Raw genomic sequence first — 26,533 nt, forward strand, 5'->3', positions numbered from 1 at the left:
CCGCCTGTAATCCTTTTGCACACGTTTGAGTTGTTTGTGCCAGGGTGGGGCCCGCACCGATTGTCCCGCTTTCCTGGTCCGAGCGAGTGAGCACTCGCCGCTGAGGTAACGGCTGCTTTGTCGGCCGGCTGACGCGCAAACAATGAGAGAAATGTAAACAACGCGTCCAACTTTCCGTACTTGACATTCGTGTGAGGCTGCTACCACCAGATAAGCTTTTTTTATTACGGAATGACATGAGGAGAGGCTCATGCAAGCACAGATTTGATCCATAAAAGCCGACAGTGGGAAAACGGAGCGATGCAGCAAAATGGACACCGTGGGGCACATTTGGCTATTTTTGTCCTTTCTAGCGATGTATCTTCAAATGTTGCACGCACAAATTTGTGGCGTGGCAGTGGTAGCAGATTTTATCCAAGTGGACACTACGGGCAGCAAGAAAACAGGGTGCTGGAGAAAAGTAGAGACTTTGTCAATATTTTAATCAATCATTTTAATCATTCAGAAAAAGGAGCACTGCATCAAAGTGGAGACTGTGGAGAAAACATTGGAATTGTCACCCTTTCTAGCCATGTGACCTCAAGTGTCGCTGTAGTGAATATGCTCAACTAATGAGTGACCACACATTTTATCATGAAGGAGACTGCGGGCAGCCAAAAAACAGAGTGATGCAGCAAAGGTCAGGCTGCGGAGCTAAAAGGAGCATTTTGGTCATTTTTAGAGTATACTCAAATGTTAATCATTAGGCAAAACATACTATCCAAGACGAGACTGTGGGCAGACAGAAAAGGTCACAATGCAGCAAGGCGGAGACTGTGGGGCCAGCACTAACAATTATGTAATATCTAGTAACGTATCCTCAAATGTTGAGAGGGATCCGACAAATTTTATCCGAGAGGAGATTGTGGGCAGACAGAAAATTGCGCAATGCAGCAAAAAAAATAATTCTCCTTTAACAAAAACATTGCAATGGAGACAGAAAGGTGGTGGAAAGATTTTTATTGTGCGGCACGAGTGGACACTCGCATTACATGAAGTGCGCACCGTTCGGCCGTTAGCATAACATTGCACCGATACGAGAGGAATAACGTACAGTTTAGCATAATTTACTTATCATAAATAAATGTCGACACACGAGTGAATGTGGCGTTCACACACACACACACAGACACACACACAGACACACACACGCACGCACACACAAACACAACATTGTGGAGTGGATGTTGCCATTCTTTGGTTGAAACAAGCACGTCGCTATCTGGCCATCAGGATGACAACAAGATGGAGGACGGCGGGCAGATTGCGCTGCATGTTGCCTGTCCAATGGCGTGTGTTTGCCTTTGAATTCTGAAGGAAGAAGCGACGGCGCGAAAGATCATGAGGCAGGATTACGGCATTTGAAGTGGCGCATAATTGAAGGCCAGCGGTAATAACAAGCGCAGCTCACTTTCAAGTGAGAGCTGGAAATCCCTGCTTGGGGGAGGCGGACCACCTCAAAAAAAAACCAGACTCCCACCCACAGACGCCACCCTAACATTCCCCTCCCCCCGCCACGTAAAGACGCTGCACACTTTCTGTAAGAATTAACGTGGCTTGAAAAAAATATATACTCACTATTTGTCAGGCCAAATACTTGATTTCAAAATTTGAGCTATTTGACTGGGATCACTATTTGGCAGGCGAAGTAGGTGCTTCAGGAAGTGGAGTGCTACAAGAGTTTATTAAAGAATCACTCCTAAAAGTGGGATCACTATTTGTCAAGTGAGATGGTTCTATAAGGAAGTACAATGCTATACTGGGCTCGCTATTTGGCATGTGAAAGTTGCTTTCGGATTCTCAGCTATCAAGTGGGCCCACAATTTGGTTCGAGAGTTTCTTATAAAAACACTGCTAAAAGCGGGGGTCATTATTTGTCAAGGGAAATGGTTACGTAAGGAATTACAGCTACAAGTGGGCTCGCTATTTGGCCGGTCAAATAGTTGCTTAATGCTGTTTAAGGAAAGATAGCTACAAGTGGGCTCGCTATCTGGCAGGTCATGTCATTGCTTTCAGGAATTTGAGCTAAAATGGGATCATTATTTGTCAAGTCAAGTGAAATAGTTGCATTAAGTGCAGCGACAAGTCGGCTCACTATTCGGCAGGTAAAAGAGTTGCTTTATGCTGGTTAAGGAAGTGAGTTTGTCCATTACTGCTGGGGAAGGAAGTTGCGTTTTTCTTTTACGTTCTCCAGAAGCATCCAACACAACCAAAGTAGAAAAATAAGTTACATGAGTGTTGAGTTTGTAATGATTGATCCCGAAATATAAATCATCATATAAAGTACACGGGTAGCAAAATCAAATCTTACAATGACACGGCAACGCCAACATTTACGTTAGCGTTAAGACTACTTTGCACAAATATATCATAATAACAAATAATCACTTGTATCGATCTTTAAGGCATTTTGGCCCAGGCAACACGTGTGTTTATTCTGAGGGGGAGAGGTCAGAGGGCAAAATTGTGGGCGTCGGTCTGCTGCTTGTTTTCGGGGTTTGTGCCTCTCAGATTTCATCTTTTCCCAAAAAAACGATTCGTCGACGTCTCGTTATACAAAAAGGTCAACTTCAAAAGGTTTTTCTTTTCATCATCGCGTTCCTTTTGATCTGAAGCCGAGGAATTCCGGGATATGTGGTGTCCGCAACAATACCTGAGGGGCCTGGCGCGCTTCGTCGGACGCCCGCCCGAGCAACCACAACCAGCTTCGATGCGGTTGGCCACCTGCCGGCGTGGGTGGCTGCGAGGGGGGGGGGGCGTCGGCCTGAGGTTCGGGGCGGCTCTAAACATGGCGGCGGCGGTGGGGATGGTGGTGCATATCCTCCATGGTGACCCTGCCCCACACGCCGACCACGAAGGTCTCGATCTCGCACTCGTTGTCGCCGCGGGCGATGCGGAAGTGGCCGCCCTCGCCCCACTTCTTGCCCCAGGAGTTGCCGGCCAGCTTTGAAGGGGGGGGGGGGAATGATCACATGTTGAAGATCATGTCATGTGGTTGAAGAGGGCAGGAAGTGGCCTTCGTCTTACCCAGTACTTCTTGGGGGTGCCGTCGTCGTCCCGCTGTTCGCCCCACCTGAAGAAAGCGGAGGAGGCGGTTATTGTTGTTGCAATAAAAAATGAAACGGTGTCATTCAGATCAGCCCCGAAATGGCTGCTTCAAACCAAAATGGCTGCTTCGATTTCATATATGGGCATGCATTTTTGGTAGGTTGACCTACCAAATGTCATGTTACTTGCTAATTTGTTAGCTATTGGGCAAAACTTCGAGGGCAATGTGGCTTTGGCAGGACCAATGAAGACAAATGAAAACTGCCAAATAAGTGATACAATCAAAATGGCAGACTTCCTGTGTCCTATTTCATGTCTTTTTAAGACTTTTTTTTTTTTTTTTTTGTAGGTCCACTCATGATGGACTTGTATGCCAAATCTGCTCACCGGTGACGATACAGAAAGAAGGCTGGACCGAAACAGAAAGCCAAGTTACAGACGGAGAGAGAAAGTAACGAGGCATGCCAATGAAGTTGATGGAATTTAAAAAATCCCAGCATGACTGCGCTCAACAGGAAGTGAAGGTCAACAACGTCCTGGAAAGATGAGTACTTTTAGCCAACTTTGCAACATCAACCTGAACTTCAAAAAGCACAGAATAGCCTTTTCCCTCTCGGGATTTATAACAGGAAGTAGACGACAGATTGTGAGGAGGAAATTATTATTATTATTTTTTTAAATACAAAAAGGTCTTCCTCGCCGCGCCGTCTTCTTTGCCAATGTTTGTGTTCTCGTGACAACTTGGCAAGGTTCCATCAGAATTCCCATCGTGCCTCGCTCTTGCCAACTTGTACAAAAGACTCGCCCTCCCTGCGCCAATTTCCATCCTGTTTTTTTGCGATCTGGAACTTTCCGCTTCCCCCTGGGAAACTCCTGCTGGCCGACGCCGTTTTATCTTAAAAGAGGAGGGCAAGAAATTCCGGGAAATGGACGGATTCGGATATCGTCGCCTGTCAGTCGCAGCTTGTTACACTGACGATGTTCCTTCCGAGGCGCCGCACAAACAACTCGAGCCGGCAGATTGTGGAATTGGGACGCGCCACAAAGTGGACAGGGTTTCCCAAACAATATGTAACTGTCACGTTTCGGTTCTGTGGGATTGGGTTTTTGTTCGATTTTGGGTGTTCGTGTTCCTTTTTGTCTGTGTTCAGTTTTGTTTCGTCTCGTTAGGTGTAACTCCGCCCGCCTGGGTGTCAACCTATCAGTGGCCTCAGCCACTTGGGTTTCCCCAGGGGTGTCTCATTCGTGTTGGTGTATTTATAGTCTGTTGTGTTTGTCCAGTCGGTGTGGGTGCATTGTCGACGACGTGCGCAGGTTCAAAAGTCAAGTCTTCGTCACAGCCAAGTCGTCTCAATCACAGCCAGAGCCAAGTTGTCTTCGTCACAGCCAAGTCGTCCTGGTCCCAGCCAAGTCGTCCTGGTCACAGTCACGTCGTCTTCCCCACAGCCAAGTCGTCTTCGTCACAGCCAAGTCGTCCTTGTCACAGCCAAGTCGTCCTGGTCACAGTCAAGACGTCTTCGTCATAGCCAAGTCGTCCTGGTCACAGTCAAGTCGTCTTCACCACAGCCAAGTCATCTTCGTCACAGCCAAGTCGTCCTGGTTACAGCCCAGTCGTCCTCGTCACAGCCAAGTCGTCCTGGTCACAGTCAAGTCGTCTTCGTCACAGCCAAGTCATCCTCACCACAGCCAAGCCAAGTCATGTCGAGGCAAATCAGGTCCTGTCACGTCACGCTCGTTCCAGTCACGGCGACCAGTCCAGTCACGACACCAAGTCACGGTTGTCTGCTCACCTTTTTCCCTTTGTTTCATTTAAGTACCACGCATTGCTACTTGATTCCTGTTCCACTTCCTTATTCTCCCGCATTTGGGTCCGCCATCCTGCAATCACTCACGTCCCATACGACAATAATTGGCTATCAGGAGGTTTGTGTTGCAAAAGCAGCAAAAAATTCCCACAATTTGAAATGAAATTCAATTTTTCCGAGCGCGCACAAACCCAGACGGAATGTTCCCGCTGCTGAGGTGCAATCTGACCTCCAATCAGCTCGCTTGAGAAAACCCACCTTAGCCCCGTACGCCCCTCGGCCCACCCCTGACCTCTCGTGTGGGTGGACTGATCCCCCGTTCTTCTATCCGGTGTGCTCGGGATCAGCACCCCAGACAATGCCCTTTCCACCACAGTGGACCTCAATGCTCGTTCCGCAAACTTTCCCAGGCTGCCGGCTTAAAGGGACGAGGAGCGCTATCACAACACTCGAACGGCCGCGGGCTGGGCGGCTTCGGTGCCCCGAAATGACCCTTTCTGCTCTCTGGCGCGTCCGCGTCGTCACCTCGGAGCGCTAGCGACGGTCGCCTCGTCTTTCGTAAGCAATTCATCGTGACACGGTCTGAACGTTCATATGCGACGTGGATACGTCACAACATGAAAGACACGCAAAGAAAATCCTTGCTAATGGCCGCTCGTTTGTCCACGCAAAAGCAAAGCTATTTTTAAAACATGCCTTTGCCTTTTCGTCTTTTTTCCAGTTTTGACTTTCTTCAAGCTTCTGATTGGCTAAGAGGACCTTATAGTTAAGGGCGAAGACATAGAATTGTGTTAAGTATGTGGTTGAAATTTGGGGCAAAATCTAGAGCACAAAAAGTGCCTAAAATGGCTGCTTCAAAACAAAATGGCGGCTTTCCTGTATCTGTTTCAGACAGCTTTTTGTTGGCATGGTTACCAATGAGACTGAAAATGAAAAGAATGTCTTTTTCTTGACTGGCTTTCTTCAGGCTTGTGATTGGCTTATCGTGTCACCTGTTGCTTCTGTTTGTAAAAGCAATTTCATCGGACCACCACTAGGAGGAAAAATGCTTAAAAATATGCGGCCGCTTGGCCTGAGGACGTTTGTCAATCGTTCCAAATTGAGACCGCAACGCTTCAAAACCCGATGAATGAGTCCTGCAAAACTAAATGAGTTGACTTTGTTTTTTGTCTTATTTGGTCTTTTCTGGTGATGACTGGATTCTGATTGGCTAATATTGTTTTCGAGCATAGTGCCTGTAAATGTGTTTTCACATTGTTTTCTTTTCAAATGTGTTTTGGGATAAACATTTTTTATTACCCTTCAGTAGGCAGAAAAATGCTTACAAATAACTTCAAATGAAGCAAATATTATTATTTATTTTTTTGGTGCCTTTTTCATTGATGACTTTCTTCAGGCTTTTGATTGGTTAAGATGGCCTGACTGTATTTACGCCTCCTGATGTGATGGTGGCAATAGCGCCACCTGTTGCTGTGGCATGCAAAGTTGACCATCCGTAAAGGCATTTTTGAGTTTTTTTTCAACCAAATGAATGAGTCTCATCTATTTTTTTTTATTCTATTATTGTGCCTTTTCTTTTCACGACTTTCTACAGGCTGACGATGTTTTTTTTTATAGCATAGTGCTTTTATTGCGCCGTTTTTGGTCGTGACTTTCCTCAGGCTTCTGATTGGCTAAAATGGCCTGATGGTTGTGGGTTATAGCACCACCTGTTGCTTTGGCATGTGCTTGAGCACCTGAATATGTATTTATTTATTTTTTCGGGTTAGGGGTGTCCCAATGTTTTTCCTACATCCTTTTGCCTCGTAAAAGGACCAATCAGGAAAAAGCTACACATTTTCCTAATTGGGAAACCATCGTGTCACTGACACCAGAGCGGCGAGTGCAATATTTGACAAGGAAAAGTGGCATTTATGACGTTTTACAAGTCGAACCCTCCCGCACACATTCCGTAAAAAAAGAGCCCCAAAGCGGCAGATCGTCTGGAGATAGTCTCAAAGTTATCGGGTGTGTTTTGTCCTGGATGTGGTGAGGAGAGAAGAAAAAAAAAAAAAGCATTCATGAGTGGCAGACGTCTGGCCGCCCAGTGATGACTGAGACGCGAGTCAGGTAGACCAGGTGTGTCACACATCTGCATATTTGCGGTCTGCAGACTTACGAGATAATAATGGGGGGGGGGTAGGAAAACGGGGGCCAGACAGGGGGGGGTTGGGGGGGGGGCGTGTCTTTATCCCGGATTGATGTTTCCAGCGTGTAGCGACAATATCAGGCGAGCTGCGTTTACGCACCCTGTGATCCTGACCGAGTGCGTGCCGTGCTTGCGGTAGTGCGGCGGCTTGGTGAAGCTGACGTCCGTGTGCTTGTAGATGCCGCTCTTGTACACAAAGAAGTCCTCGTGGACCTCCATGATGGCTGCCAGGGCACCAAAAAAATAAGAATTATATTGATCAAGTCAAATAGTTTATTTTCATTCATGAAATATACAACTGCAAAATAACAATGACTTAATGACAGTATAACATTGATATATAACGTCCATCGAGCCAGTGGTACTGATGCAATAGAGTAATGTGTTATTCACGCGTAATAAGCATGATATAGATCTTAATGTGAAAAGAAAAATGCACTGAGTTGCCACCAATGTCTTACAAATGCAATTATGCCAACTGGTGGCAGAAAAATGACCTCAACACAAATCAATATCACACTCGTTTTTGCAGTACAGTAAATCTTTTAAATTTTAACTCCATTTCATGAATTATGAAATTACTGTATCAATAATTATGAGATGCAGTCATATTTCTATTAGTTTAACATGTTTTTCACTTTTATGCTAAAAGAGTATGAAATTTAGAAAAAATATTTTATTGCACATTTAGAACAGATATACAATTTGCGATTAACCGTGAGTTAACTATTTAAGTCATGCGATTAATTACGATTAAAAAATAATCGCATGACACCCCTAAAGAAAATGCATATATTTTCTAATTTCATCTCTACTATCATATCTGCCCCTACAGTCGAGAAGTGCTAATGCTTCAGTAATTTTGTTGTGTAATTTCAATGTCATTGTATTTAGTGTGAGGGATGCACGTCTATTATAATGCGACTTTCATATCATCAGAAATTCCGTTCCAGAAATTTCCAAACAATCAGCTTGAGAAACAGGCACGCACGCACGCACACACACGCACGCACACGCACACGCACGTTTGTAATATGGCATTAAGCAGTGAACCAGCTGTTTTCCTGATTCCACACCAAGGACAAACGCCACTTTTCCCACGAGTGCCATCATTCCAGGGCGCATGTTGCACACCTATTATACAAGAGAGACTTTCATATTCCGCCAAAACTAATCATTTGCACAGAATTTCTTACACAGACAATAGGTAATTAGACGCGCATACACACAGCGCACATGCCTTTGTTTGCACAATCCGAAGGAAACTTGTCATGAAGCCAACATGTCTTCCTGGCGTTGTGAACAATCAGACACACGCGCACACACACACACACACAAATGCACACACACACGTGCCTCGCCTATTCAAGGAGAACTTGACAGCGGTCCAGATGGGCACCAGACTGTGAGGCGGGCACATTGACGGAAGCGGACCGGGGGTCAAAGCCGGACAACAAAAACCCTCCAGCGGCAGGGCAGACATGATGACATCATGCGGGCACATTTGGATTCATTTGTGTCTTTGTTTTGTTTTTTGTTTTTTTTAAACATATAAATGGTTTTAGGTCCTGAGTACATGAAGGAAGTGTTAATTGAAAATAAACCAAGTCAGGCTCTGAGGTCTGGTAGTAGAGCCCAGAGTTCAAAGCAAACATGGTGAAGCAGCATTTAGCCGTTATGCTGCCAGGTCCAGAAAGTAAAAACCCTGCCACAGCTTAGGGGCTTGCTAGCTAGTAGCTCGATGACACTAGGGTTTTTAACTTTCTGGACCTGGATTTGTCCCACAGTTGGATACACCTTTCAATTTATTACAATTATTATAGTTATGATATGTACAATAAATTCATATAATAAATATTTTTTTCATTAAAACTGTTCTCATTTCGCTGAACCAGCATTAGCATTAGCAGTTTTGTTGACTCAGATGACCTTCAAGGGAAAAGTAGTCACATGACATGCAGTTGGAGGAGGTTGACATTTGCATTTAATCAAAAAAGAGTAAATAAAACTTTAGTCTTGTTTTACACTTTAGCTAATACTACGTGAATAGCAAAGGTCAACTATATTTTTTGGAAACATCTAAAGGACACAACGGGAAATAAATGAAAATACACGGCCTCACCTTGCACGGGTCCATTATCCATAATCTCCTTCATAATCTCCTTTTCCTACAAGAGACAACATCAACGGAGAGATCGTTACATCCCTCGAGTGCGCTACAAGTCCAAAAACAAGATTGATCTCCCCCCCCCCCCCCCCCCCCCCAGGTCCTTAATGCCTGACTTATTGACTTCACAAGCCGGCTCGGATGGCTGAAGGAGGCATCAGATGTCGTTTAGTATCGCCGGGTCAATGCAAGCCGACGTAAGGTGATGCTTTGCCCAAATAAGGAAGCCAAGGGCTACTTTTCCGCATGATTGGACGGGAAGATGGGTCCGACGCGGCCGGCGCTGTGCTTACGTCGGACGACAGCCTGTAGGGCGGCGTGGACTGGTAGATGTCGTTGTGCTGGTCGTTGTGCACGTTGGGGCAGCGCTGCGTGGCCTGGCGCTTTCCGCGGCCCACCGAGCGGCTCTGCATCATGCAGCGGGCCACCTCGGCCGCCGTGTGCTGCGGGGCCGAGTACGGGTAGCAGTCTTCCGTCACCACCCTGAAATGACAAAAACAAAATGGTCATCAGCGTGCGATATTTCGGGGAACGGACCTGTTGCAAGAAGCGGCGAGTTAGCTTAGCTCGCTATGCTACGTTAAAATGTTGGCGAACCAGCTGACAACAAATGACCATTATTCATACGGATGCGACGAGAAAATTGCTTAACTTGGAGCAAATGAAGTATGACTGAATTTTTAAAGGATTGAAATGCCTAGTAGCATAACATTAGCATTAGCAGGTTAAAAAGCTAACACAAGCAGACTGTTACTTTATAGATTAAGCAAATACGTTGTTTTCCTTGGAGCAAAGTGTGTGACAATTGATTTTTGAGGTGTTCAGTTGACTTTTGAAACAATCGCATGGCTTTTAGGTCTCCTATTAGCTCTGAAAATGTAGCATTTTGGGGGAAAAAAGCTAACAAAAGCATAGCCTACCACTATAAACGGGTTCTATAGCTTTTTTAAGCACACCAATAAACTATAAATATCGCAAAACACATCCAAGACTCATTAATTTATTTAAAAAATAATAATTGAGCACTGAACGTAGCTTGCCTGGCTAAGTTTGCTCTGGCCATGAATAGTAATTGTTTTATGTTAGTACTTTTTGATTATTAAGTTGTTATGTTATTATTAAATACTGTTATGTTACCAGAAAAAGGTACACAGTGCAGACTAGCTTTATCTTTAGTTAGCTTTATCGAGTTAGCTTCACTTAGCAATGTTTGTCCCTAGTGCAAAAATAATGGCAAAACTTCAAAAGAGGGTATCTTTGACTTAACCCCCCCCCCCCCAAAACAAAACAAAAACAAAAAACAGAAGAGCGCTTGATTTGAGTTGTGTGCCGTGATTGGTCAGTTGGCATTCTGAGGGGCGTGGCTCCGTACTCACCCTCTGCGGCGGAGATACCACCAGGCCCCGTCAACGCGGCCCCCGGCGCAGCCGCCCTGGTTCCTGGTGTCGCAGGATATGAGGTTCTGCGGAGACAGCTGAGGCGTCATGTGACCCATGGAGTGGATGGAGATTCGGTCTGATGCCACGGCTGAAGAAACATCCAGAGAACATCTTTTGAGGCCTCTGCCTCCTTTCCGAGGAAAGCCAATCAAATATCGCTCTCTACCTGCTGTTGAGAAGGCCCAGGAGGCGGCACAGTTGCCCTGGTCCAGAGGTTCGTGGATCTTGCCAGGCCACTTGTCAGCCGAGTTGAAAGTGGCGGGCAAGGCGTCGCCTTCAGGATCCATGTTCATCTAAGACAACGGCTAACGTTAGCGCGTGGATCGGCTCGAGTGGTCTTTCACAAAAGGTCTTTTTATTTATTTATTTATTTTTATATTTTTTAATATATATATATATATATATATATATATATATATATATATATATATACAAAAGGTCTTTGATGGCGACCACAGGTGCAGGTAGCGACACGCCGGCAATGACAAAAGCGTGAGCAGGAAGCGCTGTGAAGATTTGCGAGCGGAAGAAGCTTGGAATGGAATGCCGGGGCGAGGTCCGAGGAGAGCAAAGTCGCGGCGCATCCCCTCCATGTTTTGCTTGGGGTCTTATGCAACGCAGTGGGCCGGAGTGCAAACAATGGGCCTGGCGAGCCTCTGGCCGCGGCCGCATACCGACCCGCCAGCATCATTCCACGTTTTGGTCTCTGGACCACATAACAAGCCCCGGCGTGCGCTGCAGGTTCCCGTTTACCTGGATCTCGTTCATGTTCATGATGGTTTTGGAGGGTCTCTGCGTGCCCAGTCGGTAGCGGACGCCCTCGTCCAGCGTCATGCCGTACAACTGGCTGTAGTTGGCGGCCCTCCACCTGGTTTCAACCACTTGATTAGGGACCGCCGTAGACTCCACCACAATGTTAGCTAACGTGACGTTTTTTTATTTCATTTCATCTGCGCTCAAATGAGATCATTCTCCACAGTGGGTGGTTGGAGCACATGTCTTACCCATAATTCCCTCTGTTGACAGCCTGGATCATGTTGCTGTCCATCAGACAGGCGTTCTGCTCACACTCCCAGCGACCTGTGGTGCCGCATGTGCTACAAAGCAAACAAACAAAAAATAATAATTTCAATGCACATTTCAATGCTAAAAGCTGGATTTTTGCTTTGTTGCTAGGCAGAGTTCACAAAGCTTGAGTCAATGAAAAACTTGGTATACGACCATCAAGCTTGTCTAAATAGAAATAAATGTATAGACAAGATTTTTTATTTAAATTGTGTCACTTTTCTGTATTAATTACAAAAAAAATACATAATAGGAATTTGTCCAATCTGAGATGATTTATTATAAAATGTCACAACAATGAAAAGTAGCCAGATGAAGAGAGATCGACAGCCTTGACGTTCATTCTTGCTCTTCATTTGTCACAAAACAATTGCATCTATCCAGCTCAATCATTGCTCTGTATTAAATATAAAAAGACATGGCAGGCATTCTGCAGCATTTGCTGGATCGAATGCAATTCCTTGTAAAACTTTACCACTAACATTTTAAGATTCAACACTTGTTGCTCGGCAGAGTTCACATAATTTGAATTGAAATGGAACAACTACGTTATTTGTAATATATCAATTTAAATGCTGCACTTTATTAAACATAAAATATGACAGAAATCCGGTGCCATTTCCCTGGATCTGCACATTCTTGTTCCTGTTTTGTCATTTGTTGCTAGGCGGAGTTCACAGGGCGGAATTGTAACTGCCCTGAATAAACGGGGGGAGATAAAAAAGTGGTTTAAATGAATGAAAATCAACGCAGGAAGGCGCCGATAAGAGCGTGCGTGGGCTCAACAGCTGCTAACGAAGAGGGAGGAGCGGAAGTCCTGATTCAGGCGTGCGCGCGTTTGGGAAATGATCGCCAGAGCGAGTGGGAGTTGTCGATTCTTGGAGAGCGCCAACACCAACAAGGCGTCTTTTGTTGCTGGAGAACATACGTGACGTTTTCTGGCTATTTTTAGCACTCGCCGTGTGTGCGTGTTTGCTCGGCTGCTGTTATCCATCAACTTTCATTCTTACTTCTCTGGAGCGTTCCTATCCGAATTCCCCAGGAACGCCTTGATAAGCGGCAAAGTCGGAGCCGATCACGTTGGCGTTTCCGACGGCGCACAGCAGCGAGCTTTTCAGCAGATAACGTGACGCTTATGTTGAAATGAGTGAGTTGCTACGTTTTTGGGGGTTTACATACCACAAGTTGCAGTTGTCCTTGTACGTTTGTCCTGAGCGGAATTTGATCCCGTTTCTTTCACAGGAGCCTAAAAAGAGACCAAAAATATTCACATGTGAAGTCTGAAGAATGCGTCACACAAGTGGCCGCCATTTGCAATCACAATAGTGCGATGTGTTCGTGCTGCGTTTAAGGCAGAGAAGAAGGTGAAGGAGCGCTGAGCTCCGGTAATCCGGCGCAGGAATGTGCTGTTTCGCTTCTCTTACGCTTCCCGGTGACGATCTTGTCGGCTTCTTATCTTGCTTTCTCTCGCAAAGAACCGAGTCCATCGCTAAAAGTGCCGTTTTTGGTTGCATCTGGCTAAAAGCGCGTCAAACGACAACACATCAAACTGCTCAGAAAAAAATGCTTTATAGACTTCTCCACATGCTGGTCACAGTAAGGGGACCGTTTTTTATCCAAAAGGAGACTGAGGGCGGTCTGCAGCAAACTGAAGACTTCGGAGTATTACACGACAGCGTCAAGCCTCGGTATGCTGAACTTAGTTTATTTTTGTTACTTCGTGACATAGTGGAGGAAAGGACTTTAATCTTGGAGGAGACTACGTCAACAGAGCGCTGCTGCAAAGTGGAGACTGTGGAGTATAGTCCTACATTGTCCGGTGCTTAGAGTCGCATGGATATTGGAAACGCAGAGTCCGGCCGGATCTCTTAGATTGACTTCCATCTTGGTCATGGAGAGGAGAACAATTTAAGTCAAGTGGAGACTGTGGAGCATAGTACTGAAAAGTCCGGAGCTTCTCGCCTCATGTCCCGAAAGTGTAAGAGGGACAGAGCCTCAGAGCAATTTTATATGAGACTGTGGACAGCTAAAAAACACACTACAGTACTGCAATAAAGCGGAGACTGTGGAGTATAATACTGCAGCTTCAAAGTAAGCCAACATCAGCATGCATGTTTGCTTCAGTTACTTCAAGATATACTGTAGGTAAAGATGTAGGGAAAGGACTTTTATCCAGGAGGAGACTAAGGGCAGCTAGACAAAAGAGGACTTTAGCAAAGTAGAAACTGTAGCGCATACGAATGCAACGACCAGAAGTTCAAGGTTTTTTGAAACCACAGTAAGGAGATTAATTGTATCCAAGAGGAGACTGTGGGCAGCAAGAATGCAAAGCACTGCAGCAAAAAAGAGACTATGTAGCATAGTGCTGCAGCAACCAGAGCCTCTAGCCATGCATGGATCTTTAAATGCTTGGAATGACGGGACAAAGACCATTTTATCCAAGGGGAGAATTAGGGCAGCAGAGCGCTGCAGAAAAAAAGGAGACTGTGGAGCTTAGTACTGCAGTGTCCACAGCTTCTAGCCGGGCATCCTCAAAATCTTTGAACCATGGTAAAAAGATCAATTGTATCTGAGAGGAGAATGTGGGCAGGAAGAAATCGGAGCTCTGCAGCAAAGTGGAGACTGTGGAGTAGCGCAAGTAACCCTTGAAAGCCTGAACCAAAGTATCCCTCATAATCCCCCATGGGAATGTTTGTGACATTCTTTTGTGGGGGATGTTGCTGATTACGCTTTGAGTTTGAAATGGAAGACGTCGCTTTACCGTAAAAAAGTGGAATTCTCAGAAGGAGCTGGCGGGCAATTTACGAGGTGCGCAGGTTTCCTCGTCAGGTGCGAGGGGATTTCGCAACGAGGCCTCTTCCGAGTTTGTGACTGTGGAAGCCGGAATTCCACAAAGGTAAGTGAAGGCAGCCGCTTGTGTCATTAGTTGCACATTTGGAACACTGCGGACACGGAAAATTCACGGAATCTTCCGGAAACCAGCGTTAGAAAATGATTGACTGCGATGGCATCAATACAGAAGGAGCCTTTCTTACAACTTCTGTCCTGCAACCCCCGTGGCCTGTCTGCACTGCCCCCCCCCCCCCCCCCACACATAGTCTACATTCTTTGTCCCGACCTCCCACCTTCCCGCCGTTCTGTTCTCAGGTGGACTTCTGGTGATCAGGGCACATTTTTACGAATCTCCTTTAAGAAAGCTCTGAGGGAGGCTAACGTTAAAATAAACAAAAAAGAAAGAAAATGGCAACCACAGAAATTTGGAGGGACAGCAAGTTTTAGTTGGAAGTCCAAGTTTGACGAGCAAAAACTGGAGATTATAATGAAAGCGATTATGAATAAAGCAATAAAAACTGCAGTTCATAATTGAGGAGGGAAATTGAGAGCAGACAGGAAAAAAAAATCCACCCCCCCAAAAATATTATTTTTCAAATAAATGAATACATAAAATTGTGAATCCGTGGGGGTTGATTGTATTGTAAAATTTTTGGCCATTTGCTGAATATTTCAAATCAAATTGTATTGTAATGTATATATCAACAAGTTGAAAGTTGAAAAACTATAATTAAAGATATTGACTATCTGATCTTAAAAATACTAGTTGCCTAATTATATGCCTGAATAACTATCATACATTCTTCATATTAAATTAAGACAACGCCCCCCCCCCCTTCCCCCTCCACAGTCCATACGTACCAATGAACGGGGGCTTCACGCCCAGACAGTGCCCCCAGAAGTCGGGGCAGCAGTCGGACACGGTGCGGTTGCAGAAGAGGTCACAGTAGCAGATGGTGTCCAAATAGGGCACGGTGCAAAGGTCGTCTCGTCCCGGGCAGCAGCCGCCTCGCCGCTGGCAGTACGAGCCCAGCGGGTCACGGATGCCGCTTGTGTGGAGCGGGGCGGCCAGCTCCCTCTTGGACCTCCTCCACTGGCTTCTCCCCGCATTTCCGTCCGCCGCCACTAGGAGCAGCGCGCCCAACAGGAAGAGCTTCATGATGAGTCTGCGAGCGAGGGGGGGGGGGGGGGGGGGGGAATGGAATTAAATTAAGCTGCCAAGACAAACAGCAGCTAAATGCGACGCTCCGTTTAGCAGGAGGTGATGGAAAAGTTCTCCAAATGAAGAGTGACGCGTCACGGGGGAGGTCATGGAGAAAGGCCGCTTCCCAGGGTTAGAGGCATTGCTCGCATTTTTCCACCTCGTAAATGTCCTTATTTAGCATCTTTTGTGTTGCGTTCGGATTTGGATGCAAGTATTGCTTCCTTTACAAGTATTTGTGCATAAAAAAACAACCGTTCCATAGTCTAGCTTAATGCTAACACACAATGCAAAAGGCCATAGACAGGCTAACAAAACTAGCATTTACTGTTATGTCAATATCGCAAATGAACACACGCTAACATTCTTTGTAATTTAATAACTAATGTTACAAACTTTTTAAGCCATGAAACAGTATGAGTAGTCGTCGTTAGTGTCCTTAACCAATGAGGCGCAAATGGATACGGTCCACCAATTCTGCCTAGCAACACGAGGAAGTTCAAAACGACAACTCAATAGTAATAATAATAATAATACATTTTGTACCACACTTTGAGTATCACTGCATGTCATTATTGTTGTAAATGACCCCCAACATGTCCGCCATTGAGGTGTCATCGATGAAAAACGCGCACATTGAGTTAAGTGTTCATTTCCCGTGTACAGTGAGTTCCCATGTGCCCCCCGCCCATCCCCAAAAGTGACAATGTATGGCACACTTGGCCTGCTGCTTACATAAATAGCATCATTAATTATCCAATCAGATCATAGGACACAATGGGAGGCCCCACCCCCCGAGTGAAGCGAAGCTCCGGAAAAGATCTTTGCTGCGCTGTTTTCTGCATGACTGCGCCTTTTGTTGTCGTTTGTACGCGCGCGCACACGCACACGCACACACACATATTTGGTATTATGGGATGGGAAGGGCCACTCTTTCTTTACACAAATGTTTTGTTGCAGCAGCAGCAGCGGTGCAATAAAACACCCACCGAAGTGTTCAATTCACAAGTGCCATGGTGAGAGAGAAAAAAACATGAGAAACTCTTATCCTAGCAAATGATCGAAAAACCTGAAAGTTAAATAAAATAGTGGCAACAAAATATGCAAATTTGCCTCGATATGCTGCCAGATCAAATATGAAAAATAAATAAAAAAACGAGTCAATGTTATTATAATAAACGGTATACTCTTGCTTATATTGAATGCAATTCCACTATAGATCACTAGATGGCGGCACACTTAAAGATGGTGCACATTTGAAAGAATGGAAACAGGAAGTATTTCAGCACAGCCTAGTTTTTGTTGAAAAGGATTGGACGCCATCCTCTGTAATCCTGCTTTTTACGCCTACAGAAAGTGGCAGCCGTATGTTCATGACGTGCATCCGTACAAGCCTGCTGCCTCGTCAGTGTGTACATTGTTCCTGGAAGTATTTGGGGCAGAGCAATTAGCTTTTATAGCGCCAATACATTCTTCTATGTTACCTCTGACCCCAATGCATGGACTTTGAGTCACAACGTACAGTACACGTGATGACGCAGACATGCTTACATAGAACGAGCGTCTTGTTTGAAAAAAAAAAATGCCACTTAACTACAAAATGCATTGTATTGTTGTCAGGTACAAAGAAATGTTACACACACACACACACACACACACACACACAGTGGACTCAGAACGCTCTTGGATGGGGAAAAAAAAAACATCATCATGTAACTTAAAACAAAGGAATACAAATTGAAAGTGTAACTGCAGTAGATGCGTTGGTTATAAAAAGCCGGTTGAAGCACAGTCAAGGTCATCTGGCAAATTTTTCCTTGCACCTGACAGCTGTGATAAAGAATTCAGGAAAACAAGTTCAAAAGCTTGACTTTTTAAAATATTTGTATAAAAAAAATAATAATAATTAGAGTGAAAACAAGTAATTTAGTTCACCTATTTCTGGTCAGCTGGTCCCACAAAGGCAAAGACAAAAATATGTCAAATCAAATGTTCAATTACTCTTATTAAATACTAAAGATAATTACAAACTTTGGTGTTTTAGCCTTATTTTAAAGGGAAATGTGAATTTAGTGGACATTTGAGTTTTTTTTTTAAGGACATTAAATTTGAGGAAATCATGTTTTGAACATGCTAATTGTGATATTTCATGTGATTTTGTTTGACGACCGCAAGCAGTCAGACAGCAAACTTGAAATCACTTGATCCCAAACCCAACACACCTCTCGAAGCATTTTAAGTCCTGCAAGTGGTCAACCTGATCTTATGTAACAATTGAAAGTGTCTCTCAATTCACAAACCTTAATACCAAACAGTCAATAAAAAGTTAATCAGTGCAACATGTCAAGAAAGACAAAATATACATCCCGCACTAGTCACGTTACCTTATCGCAGAAATCAAACTTCTTTCTTTGTAATCCGAAAATAAAAGTATGGAGAAACTTCTGGTCTTTGCTCTTTTTCTGCGTGCGTGTATCTCAGAGGATGTTTGGAGCTGCACTTGAGTGTTCTCTATATACAGGCAGGCAGGCAGGCAGGCAGGCAGGCAGCAGGCAGCAGGGATAACCACGCCCCCATGACCCCCCTCGCACTCCACTGCGGCCCTGCTTCACCGCCTGCCTAATCTTTTGCCGCGGACGTGCACTTTCGCTTTTTCTCTTTCTCTGTTTCCCTTCGCTGCCACAGCTTTGCTATCACTTGTCCTTAAACGAGACTGCACGTGTTTGTTTGTTTTGAAGTCACTCGGCTAGAAAACAGCAGCAGCAGCAGCGTTCCGTCTGCTCTCACTTGGAAGGTCAAACGGTAAACGAGAGAACGTGTGGCAGAAACGGCACCATCTGGTGGCCTAAATCTGTATTACGTCACCAGGAAACATCTAGAAAATTCTCCTATTAAGAATTTCTTTTGTGTCCGAAAATCTTCGCATATCCTGATTAAGGCTTACATTAATGTATGGACGAACAAATCCAGTGCTAAAATGGATTCCAAGTCCACATTAAAAAGAAAAGAAAAGGGAAGGGCAGGAGAATAATGTAATAAAACAAGATTGAATAAAAGTCAATGTAACAAATAAGTGTAAATGTACAACAATAAAAACATTTTAAAGTGCATACCCACTTTTCGCCCTCGAATTCAAGGTAGTATTCCAAAAAGGCCGAAGCTAGGTGGCTAATCGACAACCACTGTGCCTAATGCTAAATTAGCTTGGCTATGTAGCCATCTAACTTCACATAATATTCAACACGCTGATACATTTCCTCTCATCTGATTGCTTTTAGTCTTTTTGGCCATGCTGTCACCCTGTAAACTTTCTATGGCCAACATTATCGGCATTTTGAAATGCAGCTAGCAGATTAGCATTAGTTAGCTCAGTCAGTTAACACCTATTTGCGGGCTTTGCTTTGAGTTAAAAGACAGAACTGTGCCTAAAAACAACATGATTGGTGAAAAAGGCCATTACCATCATAAATGTTATGCACTTACCAGTCATATTTCACATCATTTGCTTTGTGGCATTGTTCTGCTGCTTACTGAGCATTTCAAAATCCATTTTATGACTCGCAACAAATAGCATACAGTATATTATAGGAGGTGACAGAAAGGTTAACATGGTGGTGCCCCCGCCCCCGCCCGCCCCAGCTGTTGTGTGGACCCACGAGGAACCCCCTCGATCAATAAGCTGAAGGTTGGATCAATAATTGGGGCACAGCAGGAGGGTTACTGGGGCGAAGGATGGGGGGAGTCCTCGAATGTTGTGGGGACAAAAGAAAGCATTAAAAAATAGTCAGCAAAAAGGCAAAGTGAAGCCAGTTGACTAAGCTAACTAACCTCGCTAGCGCCTAACAACAGCATTATTATTTATTTTGACGTATAATACATATAGATTGTTTACCTGAGAGCAGACAACAATTGTGGCTGGTGACTTAAATAATTATGTTTATGGATGTATAACTTTTAGTCCTCACAGCAGTAGAATAATGTTAGCATTTTGAGCTAATAATAGCATACATTGTTTTTACAGCGGAATACGATTTTACCAACAACAACAAGAGTGTTTTTGACAGATTCCACACTCGAACCTTTATCCAAAGCCTGGATTTATATTATTATGGTCATTTTGTAAACAGAACACACACACACAAAAAATGATTTAATTATAATAAATAATACAATTATACTATAATAAAATAAGTAAAAAGGCCCATGGGGTGGGGGCTAACAAGTTCAGATTTCAAACAACACTAAAATTTCACCCATCCCGTCGCCGTCCATGATAATTATACCCGTCGTTAACCTTCCCGTTAGCCGGGTAACATTTCGCATATGATTCTATACTGACGGTAATTGCACAAGCGTGTGATTGTGCGCATGAGTAAGAAGCCTCGGGTGAGAGACCCCCGCGCCCTCCCCGTCCGTCCGCCCGTCTCCCATCAAACGAGGCGGCTGATGAACGGCTGACTCACGAGCCAATTGAGAGTGGAAGTGAATCACCCAAGTTTTCACAAGAAGCGCAGGCGAAGGAGTGTCGTAAGACATTCCATACGCTGACTCGCGTGAAAACAAACAATGAAATTAAACATCAGCATTTGGTGCCGATGGTCATTTCCCAGAATTGTGTTAAAATATGACACACGGGTCAGGTATGCAGCGTGTTCCAACATACAGCATTGTTAGCCAAATAATGGCCTATGTCAATTTTAAATTACTGTCACATTAAAAATTAAAATAATTGTTATCCTCAAAATTGAAATTGTTGTTGTTGAATTTTTAATTTTTTTCAGAAAATTAAAATATGACATATGCGACGCTATTAGGCTAACGATTTTAGTCGTATTTAATTGTTGTCTCCCGTGGCAGTTTATGGAAAGCTTTATAGTTCGTTTGCCTGATAACATAATTGCCCGTCTTTTTTAAAATATATTTTTTAACGTTTTTGGACAATTCCCATCACCTTGATGACTGATCATCGACATTCATTTTTTTATTACCCTGGCAAGAATAAAAAATAGTCTGACTGTTAACTTAAAATATAAACTAACAATGATATTTACATTGGCCGTATTTTTATGCATTTACTTAAATTTTAAATGTATTTCTATAAAAGGCCACATGCCAGAAAGCATAGGTGGAAAAGTTTTTATGTAATAATGAAAAAAATACTCAATGTGCTATATATATATATATATATATATAATTGGTTTTTTTTATTTTTATTCTATACTGCATGCTGAATTAAGTAAAAAATATATATTTTGTCGGGTATTTTTTTGTATGTAATTTTAGTATTTCATTTTTTACCGCGTTTCAATCACTGTTTTATTTTTTATTTATTTCCATTGTTCCCAGTAGCGGTTTGTGATGACATCATCAATGATGATGATGATGATGATGATGACAAAACTTATTCCTAACAGATTTTTCAAAGAGATTATTTTGGCTAGTTTTGAAAATGGTACTGTCCAAAAATCAAAGAGCAGAAGTGAAGTAATAAAGAGTTTTGGGCCTTGGCAGAGGTCCATGTCAGCATGTAAGCATGGAGCAACGACGCATGTCACTCCGCGTGGGCCGCACGAGCGCACGATTGCTGCGGAACAATCCTTCCTTTCATCAATACTCCCATGAAGCTTTGAGGGCGGGGGGGGGGGGGGGGGGGGGGTGGTGGTTTGGATCCTCGCTCCCGTTTCCGAGGAACGGCGTTCCAAGGACATTGTGATAGCGAGAGCGACGACAACAACAGGCTTCCTCCGTGTTTATCGCTTCTCTGGCGACCGATCAAAAACAACTGCATGTCAAAGAAGAACACGATCCTCCAGAGGCGGGAATCAGAGTCACTTGCAAAACCATAGTAACATCACAGTATCGTGATACCGTTGTTGTAGATTGATGATTCAATATGTATTGATACTGTATCTAAACGATACATGTCAATATCACTATTTTCCCCCACATGAGCAGTGGAAATTACCCTCACTTGTGAGACAATGCTAACCCCACAGTATCGTGATACTGTCCATACCAAACAGTCTTATATTAACGCTGCTGATATTATCCCGATGGTATCCTGATAGCTTGAATGCATCTAGGACATTTGCAATATCAATATTTCATTCTATACCAAATTATGATATATTAGTGCTACAGTATCATGATAACAGTTATTGCAGATTGATGAAACAGTGTGTGATTTTTGTATTGATACTGCATATAAAACGATACGTGGCAGTATCATAATTTGTCCCATCTGTACAAGCTGTAGAAATTATGTTTATTTGCGATATAATGCAAGTACCACAGTATCATGATACTGTCTATACTAAACGATACCAAACAGGGTGATCGTGATATATTGTTTCTGATATTAGCAAAATAGTATCTCAATACGATTATCATACTATGAATGCATCTACAACGTTACATTATCGATATCAATATTTTATGATATTAGCACCACAGTGTTGTCCGTACAGATTTAAAAATAGACGAGTATGTGAATCCATCGATACAAATACTGTACCTAAAACAATACATGGTGATGAGTGCTATTTGGCCCCCACCTGTACCAGTAAAGGGAGTCACTGGCACACACGATATCATATTACAAAGATAGTATCATGATACAATATAGTATAGACCGAATATGCGATGCGTGTTTTTATATCGACACTGTATCTTTAAAGAAAATGATATGATACAAGGCAATAGAGTTACTCTGTAACGCCAGTGCCACCGTATCATGATATTGTTTTGATACTACAACGTTCCAGAAAATATGACATGATGATGATATCTCCGAGACAAAACGCCTTCTGCCACCACTGCCCTTATGTTCACGCTTGCTGGAAAAGATGGCGGAAGATGTTCCCACACCACAAAAATGTGTCTCGCTAGCTTTGCTTCGTCTTGACTTGATTTGTCGCCATTTGACTGGACGCCTGTCTGTCACCTTTGATTCCTATGGATTGTGAAAGCTCCAATTTCACAATCCATATGGTTGCCGACAACAGACGCGACAGATTCGTCATCATCGGTCATTGAAATTTTGTCTGAAAAGCACAAAAATAAAAAATAAAGTTGCTTGTCAGCACATTGATTTGGACAAAAGTCAGTGTGGCGTCGCAACAAGGTGACACATTAATCTAGAAAGTTGATTGAAATGGTTAACAGGCCACTTCCTGGTTCACGTGGAGGATGAGTCATTTTTGAATCTATGGCAGGAGAACAAAAAGACAAAATAGAAATTGTCTTTTAAAAAGTGTAAAAAACAACAACAAAAACAAAAAAAGACATTTCAAATTTGAATGAGTAAAGAAATGGATCCCGCTCAGACAACGATCAATAGACCTCAGGTGGTGTTTTCGCCACTCCTCCAATGTCGGCCCCTTCATCCGTCCAATGTGGCGTCCCACAGGGAGGGACGCAGCGGGGGGTGGGGGGGTCTTAAGACCCGCACTCGATACCTGCCAACCGCCACTGGCTTTATGACCCAACACGTTTTCTCAAGGACGAACCCTAGCCAGGACGTCGACAAACTCTCGCTAACACCTCAAATTGAAATGCAAATATGAATAAAAACTGATCATGGCCAATAAGGATGTCCGATGACTTTTTTCAGATCGGTACCGGTACGAATATTTTCACTGGAGTACACGCCGATACCATTTCAAATTTGACGACTTTTCATGGGTCAAACTACCGAATTGAAAGCCAAGCTACTGGTGAGCAGGATTTACTTGACAGATGTTGTTCTCCCTATGTATCGGTGACTGGTATCGGCAGTCTTCCAAAGTACCCAATACCATGAAATAAGTTCAATATTGACCAGATGCCGATACCAGGAATCGCTACTCGCCCATCCCGAGCAAATACATAACAGAAGTATCTTTCGAACATATATCAAGATGTGATTGGCAGACATTTTATGCAAAAACGGTGATCGGTTGTAATATCAATTTGCAGATCGATCCATTTGGGGCATTTAATTGTTATTGAATGCATTTTAAAGGGCGTCAATTATATGTGAATTTTGGCTGCTGGTGAATAAACAAGTTGTTTAATGAAATCTGATCAGATCTGCGATGGTTGTTTTTCTGAACCTTGTTGATCGGCGATCGGCTTTTTTTCAACACCTCTTTGATTGTTCTTGAACCCAAATGTTGCGTTCCACTCATGTGACTTGTTACTCAGTGACTTGTAGTCAAACGTTACCAAGTGAGAAGCTGCTCGGGCCCATTTTTTCCGGCAGACGAAGCGCTTTTTATGTCATTTGGCGTCTTGCCGTCTTAAGTATAAAAACACGCCGGTGCTGTCAGAAGACATCCGCTAGGTTCGTTTGTCCTTTCGGCTGGCCAAGCGTTGGAATTCCTGAGGAGACGTCGGCTGTCACGTGACCGAGACCGTCACCGTGGCGACGGGACAAACGGTTCACATCTGAAGGAGGAGGCGGAAATGTCAAGAGTTGAATGGAAAGTGTTGCTAAGGATGAATTTATGTGAATAAAATGGCGATTGTGTCGCAGGCTTTTATATTTGCTAAGCCCCCCTCCGCCCCCCCTCCCCCAAGTAGACCAGCCAATCGTAGCAGGGCAAACGATTGGCTCTTTTATTTGTACTATTTTTTGAAAATGTATGATGGTTTTTTTTTCCTTCTTCCACGTAATCATTTTTCAACAACAGGCACGTCTTTGTCTGCTCAAAGGTAAGGAATGCACGAGTATCATCCGTCGAAGCAAAGGCTCTTCCCTCTCGCCCTTGCGTGTCGCCGCTCGCATTCCCGGAATACTTGAGATACGCTATCGGCGCGTGTGCGGAAGGCAGCAAAGGCAAAATAAACAAAGATTTGGAGGGAGACACAACAAAATGAAGGGGATTCTTCAGACCTTAAACACTTTTGATGTTACGCTTCGGAGGGAGCAGAGACCAGGTTTTGTTGTTGTATGCCGTACACCTGAACTGGACACGAACCTTCAAGGGAATGTCAGTGAAAATGTCAAGTACCTGCACACTTTATGCCTCATTTGCTGCTCACTTGCGTCAGAAGACTGAAAAATAAATCAATTGGAAACTTGACCTCACATTTCAACTTTCTTTTGTGGGCAGTTATTTTTCATTCACGCTCCTCCAGAAATGAAAATTAAGTCAAAATGTAAAAAAAATAAAATAAACACTTTAAGTCCCAAAAACCCTCCTGTTATGTTGTGGTTCAAATTGACACAAATTAATCCAACAAAAACAAATTAACGGAAATTTTGCTGTGAAACTAATAATAAACAATAAATGTGTTTATATATTTTTCTTTTTGGTTTTAACTTTGGGATAATTCACGTAGCCTGGCTCAAATGGACCCATTTCAAAGTAAGAAAATAGTAATCAAGTAATTTTGGGGTATGAAACCATTTCAAATTGTTAGTAATGGACACAATTATTCATATGGGATTTTTTCCCGTCTCATTTGGAATATTTTGGGATAATTATACAAACACAACAGAGACCATTACCGCTGTTGCAGACAAAGAGCAGACTCGGATGGAATCAAATCTGATTGGCTGCTTAGCAGGCCACATGATCATTTCAGGTGATGACATCATGTTCATAATAGCCATTCAAATTCAATCTAAAAAAAGTTTTTTTTTCTTCCAGCGTTTAGCCACGTGATCATTTCAAGTAACATCTGAGAGCGATGCAACGGAAAACCAAACGGATGGCTCACAAACCGGATCGACCCACCTGGCGGCTGCAATAAAGCGGCCAATGGCGCCCTCTGGTGGTCAGCCTCGTAATCAGCCACTACCGGTTACGTCGCCATCCAGCCAGGTGATCCTACAAGAGACAATCAAGTTCAGTGATCTCACACTGACGCGCAAACTTAGAATTGAGCTCGTCAAGTCACCGATTTGATTGTAATTTGTCTTCCTCTGCATTTGTGTGTGTGTGTTATAACAGCTGGAGACACTCAACGGTCCCAGGTGGCGACAACACTCACAGGACAAAATATTAGGTACACTGTCACACGTGTGGAGCTCAAACTTGAGTGCAAATAGTGAACTTTTTTTTTTTTAATAAAAATAAATAAAAAGGCCTCAAGCTGTTTAACGCCACTCCCAGCTAAAGTTCACTTAAAAACACAAAACAAAGATAACGAACTTCGTGTGTTTAAAGCAACCACAGCTTGGCCTTACAAGTCTGCCGAGTTAATGCTAAAGATAATTAGCATATGTTTTTGGTACTTAAAAGTAAAGGAGTGAAAACAATTCTATGCTAACAATATAACAGTACTCACATTCATAAATCCTTTTCCCCGCGCGTCGACTTGCGTTGTTGCCGAGCTGCTCTCACATTTTAAAATGAAAACTCACAAGCACACATTCGTCAAGTTGAGCCACGGAAAATCTGGCGCAAATCAGGTGGATTTCCTTGGAGGAGTGAAGACAAACAAAAACAGCAACTTTAAACCAAAATGGCCGACGACCAGCGTGTTTCACAGCATCGGTCCCGTTTTGATTTCCGTGCGTCCCGTCATGATGTCCATCCGCAAAGTCACATTGAGCAAACTTTTTAACAAATGAGAGCTTGGACAGCATACAGTCTAAAGATCTTTTATTGAAACAAATAAATTAATAAGTTAGTCACGTCAGCTACTTCTACTCTCGGCAGACGCACGACATCATCATCATCATCATCATCATCATCATCATCATCATCATCATCAAGTGCGGGAATCAGCTACATTGCTGGAAGAAGGTGGAAGACTGTC

The 26,533-nt window shown here is 43.6% G+C and overlaps 1 protein-coding gene across 3 annotated transcripts; it reads right to left on the reverse strand.

Moving 5' to 3' along the window:
• Positions 1-982: 982 nt before the first annotated feature.
• Positions 983-19,386, reverse strand: tinagl1 (tubulointerstitial nephritis antigen-like 1). 3 transcript variants are annotated; one of them, XR_015091358.1, is made up of 13 exons: positions 18,169-18,316; positions 15,445-15,749; positions 12,931-12,997; positions 11,691-11,783; positions 11,440-11,554; positions 10,853-10,979; positions 10,624-10,774; positions 9,541-9,730; positions 9,203-9,248; positions 7,181-7,304; positions 3,067-3,112; positions 2,693-2,983; positions 983-1,350 (listed from the first exon to the last, which is right to left on the reverse strand). XR_015091358.1 is itself a non-coding variant. In XM_086063077.1 (12 exons), the coding sequence occupies exons 2-12, from the start codon at positions 15,740-15,742 to the stop codon at positions 2,822-2,824; spliced, it is 1,419 nt and encodes a 472-aa protein (XP_085919203.1). In that variant the 5' UTR covers positions 15,743-15,749; positions 19,268-19,386; the 3' UTR covers positions 983-2,821. The 3 variants fall into 3 exon arrangements, 2 of the variants coding, with proteins under 2 accessions (XP_085919203.1, XP_085919202.1); XM_086063077.1 differs by lacking the exon at positions 18,169-18,316 and adding an exon at positions 19,268-19,386 and having other exon boundaries at positions 983-2,983; XM_086063076.1 differs by having other exon boundaries at positions 983-2,983.
• Positions 19,387-26,533: the final 7,147 nt, after the last annotated feature.

The sequence above is a fragment of the Leptonotus elevatus genome, chromosome 19 (genome assembly GCF_054856555.1).
Source record: "Leptonotus elevatus isolate MCC_2025b chromosome 19, RoL_Lele_1.0, whole genome shotgun sequence".
NCBI lineage: Eukaryota > Metazoa > Chordata > Actinopteri > Syngnathiformes > Syngnathidae > Leptonotus > Leptonotus elevatus.